The 6,000-nt window shown below is 41.9% G+C and overlaps 1 protein-coding gene across 1 annotated transcript in view; it reads left to right on the top strand.

Annotated features, from left to right (window-relative positions):
* The first annotated feature begins 4,248 nt into the window (after positions 1–4,248).
* GUCA1C (guanylate cyclase activator 1C) overlaps positions 4,249–6,000 on the top strand; it is a 35,971-nt gene continuing 34,219 nt past the window's right edge. The window contains exon 1 of the mRNA XM_027786832.2: positions 4,249–4,586. Coding sequence (XP_027642633.1) covers positions 4,383–4,586 — 204 coding nt within the window. The 5' untranslated portion in view covers positions 4,249–4,382. The remainder of the gene's footprint in view (positions 4,587–6,000) is intronic.

The following is a 6,000-nucleotide window of genomic DNA, read 5'->3' as shown; positions in this document are numbered from 1 at the left end:
GGTATCACAACTCTGATTTTTGTTCTCTTATTAGCTTATATCAGTTTTGTCCCTGTGTGCATTATGATGGCAGAAGACAGATTTCTGCGTATGTATTGGTTCGTCACTTTAAAAAAAACAGCTATAGGACATAACACAATAATAAGCCACTGATTAGTGGGTATTCAGAGCTGCATATTTTTACATAGAAGCACACTGAGAAGATTACAGCCAAACTAAAGCCAAGAGTCCTAATAAGGAAGCACTAAGCCTGTGTGAAAAAAAAAAAAAAGATGGAAAGATGCAAATAGAAGCTGTACAGAAAAAACACTTTACATCAGCGCTTTTATGATCAATGCGCAAATTACAAGTAAATGGGGTTTACCTGCATTGGACCCAGTCATCCACCTAAGACAGGACCTTAGAAACAGCATCATTTTTTCAAAAATGATTGCACTTCATTCCGTCTGTCTGGCCACCAGCTGGATAAAGATAAGCCAATTAAACACTCTTTGGGTCATGCCTGGCATGTAAAAATAGCCAGGCTTCACTAGTCAGGTCACAAGCACCTGTGGTCCACTCGCCTGTCTCTGGCAAAAGCCAGGAGCACGTGCCCAGCGAGCGGGTACCCCTCCACCACCCTCTCCGCTTCCAGCAGCCTATGGCCACTCCATCAAGTAACAAGTTTAATAAGTGGGTTTGATGGGATTTTCCTCCATGAAATTGTCTAATTCCTTGTGGAACTCGCACTTACTTCTAGCCTCCATACCACCTTGTGGCAATCAGTTCCACAGTACAATTACACAAACACTCTTCTTTCTTTTTTAAAGAAATCGGAGTGATCCTTTCTCAAATTATTTTGCAGGAATATTTCAAAGACCTCCAGAAAGGCTCTCCTGAGGTTAAAGGAAAACAAGACTTTTCAGTTCTGCGACCTGCGATTTCTATGGCAGCAGTTAAGATCATTGCCTGTCACCGTAGCAAAGGGGTCAGATAAAAATTCTAAATGGTGTTGTCTTCCTGCATCCTTAAAGGCCAAGCATCTCATTCCCGTGGACTGCAGAGGCTGATGGTGCTCATATATAACGCTGAGAGAGATGCAGTGAGAACTCTGCTATGGGGAAAGAGCTGGGGTCAGAGTTTAGTCCCTTGAAGCTCCTCCATAAAACAGCTGTACATTTCTCTGCCCTGGTATCATTGTCCTCATTGTCTGTAACTTTTATGTTCCAAATGTTTCACCGCATTTCTCCCTATAATTCATAGCATCACGCACAGCAAGCTTGACATTTCCTAGACACAGTTTATTAGAGCCTCAGGGGCTTTTGTTTCATACCCTGTGTCAGTAGCCTGTAGTCATTGCCATCACACACGATGGTCTAAGCGCAGGTGCCATCTGCTGCAGTGCTGGGAGGCTCCAGGTGACCTGGTTGTTGTTTGGGGTTTGGTTTTTTCCCAATCACATCCAGAGGATACTAAGCACACGCTCTATGTTTGATACAGGCGCTACTCAGGCAATAGGTTTCTGTGTATAACTGTTGATACCAGATTTAAGTCTTTGGAATTAAAATCTGGGTTTCACTCTCAATGCGTAAACTCAGCTGCTTCTTTCCAGGCCTCACACTTCTTTTATGGCAGAATTATACCGCTTTTTTTTTCATCCTTTCTTGAAGTGCCTTACGTTCTCAAAGTCCTGCCAGGCTGTTCGCTATGTGCTTCTTCTCCTCGTTGAGCTGCTTCCCACCCCCTTGCTGCCACATTGCCTGCAGACCTACCACACAAGTTCTCCACTACTTCTGCATTCTCCCTTGTTCTACCTCTGGGCTTTGTAGGGTCACACACGCGCAGGGATATAATCCCAAGCTAACCTGCATGTTCAGATATGACAAGTCGGAGAAATTTGTCCTTTAACTAAAGAAGTACCTTTTCCTCAGAGTGAAAGTGAGGATAGTATTAAATTGCTAAAAAGAACAGTGTTGCGAGCACAGCCCTTCTAATCTGTGCGTGCTCCATTGCTATAATCCCCCAGGAAAGCTATCTTAACGGCAACATGGCCTGTACAAGAACTCCTTTAAAAGCAGTTAGCTCTCCCGCTTGCAATTAATTCTAGCTTCCACGTTTCCATTTTATTTTGGGCTATTGCTTCTTCAAGTCTTCTGGGTGTTCCCTCTTGGTTTTTAACTATGACCTTTGCTGATAAGCAAGTCGTGCTTCTTCATAGCCTTATTTTGTCAAATGCTGCAGTGTAAAAGTTAAGGGGCTTTTTTTCAGATTCATCAAATAGATAGTTTAGAACAGCTTGATGATTATCTTGAAGAGTTAAATAAAATGTGGATTTCTCTGGTGTTTTAACCTTGTCTTCCATAAGGACAAACACAACAGAGGGAGGAGATCCTTCCATGCCGTATGAAAGAAATATGCATATTTTCAAGGACTGAGATGCTTGGTCTTTGATACTCACACTTATGCTGTTCCTTTTTTCAGAAGGACATTTGAAAATGAAAATGTACAAAAAATGATTGCAGGCTCCTGTATTTGCAAAAAAACCTAATTGTCTGGCTTCCAAAACCTATGGTTGACATCCTTGATTTTTTTTTCCTTTGAATACTGCTGTTATTTCTGGGAAAAAATGGAAGTGTGAGTAACATTTGAATTTTAAAACACTTCCTCTTTTTTATTGAACAAGCAATTTGGTAGGTATGAACTTTGAAAATTCTGTGTCGGCATTTCCAATTACTAGCTATTGAAAATTTGGATTTGATGATGCATGATGAAAGACTGAAGATTGCTACTTCAAGCTACCTTTCTTTTGCTTGCTGTTCTTGGTTCTTTACAAATGCAGCATTCTTTGCCTGCTAGTGATATTTTGAAGTGGAGTACTTCCAAATACCACTTCACATGTTTCAGATTTATTCTTGCTTTATTCAGTATTTTACATAGGTAATCCCTGCTGCTCCCCGGTATCAAAGCCCCTGATCCTGTCACTGACAGCATGTTAGCAGACAGCTCATATTGCTCCGGGGAGACTGCTGAAAGCAGTGCGAGGGAAGACGAGAGATTAGAAAAATCATGTTTTAATGATAGCTACAGTCCACGTTGCTGTTGAAGTCCTCCAGGCACCCAGGTATGCTTTCTCCCCCTTCCCTCCCTCCTCAGCAGTGTTGCCCTGACGGGCTGCAGGCTCTGGTTTATGTAACGTAGTTATAAATAGGCACCGAAAGCCTGTTCCAGACGGCCCAGCTTGCTCTGTCCCTGCCACCTTTTGCAGCAAAGGCTTGTACCTACTTCTGAGAAATATTTCGCAACTCTGACCTTACATGATTAGTGCGTCCCAGCTCTTTATTTGTCCAAAGAATTAAAGAGAGGTCAAAATACTGGATGACTACCTGAACCCGTATGCTGTGACACAGAGCCTGCCCAAAGCCTTCTGCTGCAGGGGCAGCTGTCCCCGGTTTGGGTACACCGTCCTCCCCGGGCACACCCAAGAGGTGCACCACTGCATCCCTCCTGTCACCCAAAAACCAGGTTTCGTGACAAGCCCAACAGTAGCATCCCATTTCTTTGCGGTTTTGAGACCAAATTTGTCTCTCATGGCTATTGATACTGCTTCTGCGACTGAACCAGCCTGAACCCTGGCCCAGAGGACATTTTAGCTCGAGCAGCTGTTCTTACAGCTGCTCCCAAGTGCAACCACAAACACTCTGGCTGGCCCAAGGGAAGGGAAAGCATGGGATGGAATGAGCAGTGGCAGCAGGGGAGCAGGTTTTGGGATGACGTCGGCTTACGCAAGACTTAGATGCTTGTCAAAGTGCTGTCTAAAGACACTGGCAAGTTTTTTGTGCTTAGTGTATAGCTGCTTTAATTTTTTTTCAGGTTATCCAAGTCAAATCATGCTGCGGTTTTGGCCCGTAAGGTAAGATCTGGACCACAGTTTGTATAGAAGTGATAAAAATGAAAAGTCCACTGTTACAAGGCAGCTGCACAAAACGCGCCCAAGTATTAAAATGGGACTGAAGGTTTAGTTAAAACCTTGTGAATTATTAAAATAAATGCTTAGAAACTACTCTCAAAGTCCCGGTGTGTTGCTTATTCAATATTCATCCGGTTTGCACAGCTTTAGCACTGCAGACGCCGACACCAGACGAGAATCGGCATAATCGGTCCTTGTGCCCCTACTAAGGCTTTGCAGACATGATTGTGCATAAAGATGGTAATCAGCTGATAAAACCACGGCGCACTAAAACTGGGCACCAGTAATCTTGCTAGGGTGCTATATTTACTTAGTCTATATTGGTAGCAATCTGTAAGAGGTTTAAAGTGGCTCTCAAAGGCAGAGTTGGTGTTTGAATGTTCATTCTTGGGCAGGAAGAATTTGTATGAATAAATACTGAGAAAGGTTACTTGGTATGTTTGATGCTATGGGTGCTGCCGGCTCAGCAGATGACATAAATGCTATGGAAATTCACCACTGGTACACAAAATTTATGAAGGAGTGCCCATCTGGACAACTCTGTCTGCATGAATTTAAACATGTCCTGGATCTACATGGACTTACTCCAGAAGCTAACAACTACGTTGAACAAGTATTTCACACGTTTGACATGAATAAGGTAAGAATTCATCCTTACCTTCCCGGTTTTCTTACAGCTGTATTCCTTCAGCGCCATGTCTCAGAGGGCTGGCAGTGCTGAATGTTCAGAGGTGATGGAAGTTATTCACAGGTGATTCAACAGAAAACTATGGGCAAATAAAAATGAGTGGCAGGCAAACAATTCCGAATGCTCTGTTCCCGGTACATTTGCCATTTTGAAGACTGCATACAATCATTCTAATACATGTTGAAGGGTTTCTTGTCTTTGAAACCCAGATTTTTATTATTATTTACACTTTGTGTGAATATTTGGAAGTTTTATTTATATAAGTGTGCTTGGAAAACTATTTTTAAAGCAGTAAGTGTTCGGCTGGATTCATAGATACTAATGCTTTAAGACACAACATGATTCCTTCTGTTGTTGGATCCATTCCAAGCACCTTCTGTGGTTTAGTTTGGTATCAGTCAATCTCCCCTTTCCAAAGATGCATCTGTCCGGTTTTGATCCATCATCCCAATTTTAATGTCTAACATCCTAGGTCATCCCAAAGGCATCCAGCAGCTGCTAGTTGCGTTGCTGTCTTATGTTCCTCCAACTGGGTGTTTGTACAGGTTCCTTCTAGCCATGAGACCCATCCAAGAAGACTGTGCCTTGTTATTTTCCCCTTAGGACAAAATAACACTTTCTATCAAATGTTACAAAAGAAGCAGAGAGTCATTTGTAATTCCTACAAAAGTGTTTGTCCTTGACTGAAATAAGGTTTAGGCTGAACTGTCAATACTACACAAGCAAAGGCTGCTTCCAGCTAATAGAACAGATGGGCCCATCATGGTATAAAAACTTATTTTAAAAAAGAAAACAAAAACCACCATTAGTGTTCTCTACTCACACCATTGATCTCAATGAATTCAGGGATGTAATGACAAATGTCTTATTACATTACATGAATTACTTCTGTGGCGGGTTAAAACTGGTCCAAATTGTAGCCAGAACTACTCCAGACAGTTTCAATTTCCAGAAATGGCCTTTCTGTTCTTTATTATGAAATGAATTATATTTGTTTCGAAAAATGCTGAGAGTATAAGGTACCTTGTGTGGGTTTACATCCAATTTTTAATCTCCTGTATGGTGCCCAGTAGACTAAGAATTCCCAGAGTTGGTATCTTTTGTTACACCTTTTTCTTGCTATGTGTATTTCCAGCCCCACACCTGCTTCTGCTTGTGCTTTTGGTATCATGTAATTCTTTCTTACCTAATTGTCAGTTAAGATTTCCTATAAACCCAGGCTCATCGCATGCTCTTTTCTCCACACACACACACACACCCCCAATCAATTAGATGGTTAAATATACTGGAATTAGACCAAGTAGCATCAGCTAATTCAATAGATGTGATAATTACAGATGATGAGCAAACCTCTAGTCCATAAATA

The sequence above is a fragment of the Falco peregrinus genome, chromosome 4 (genome assembly GCF_023634155.1).
Source record: "Falco peregrinus isolate bFalPer1 chromosome 4, bFalPer1.pri, whole genome shotgun sequence".
Lineage (NCBI taxonomy): Eukaryota > Metazoa > Chordata > Aves > Falconiformes > Falconidae > Falco > Falco peregrinus.
The sequence above is the reverse complement of the archived record's forward strand: the minus strand, read 5'-3'. Positions and strand labels throughout refer to the sequence as shown.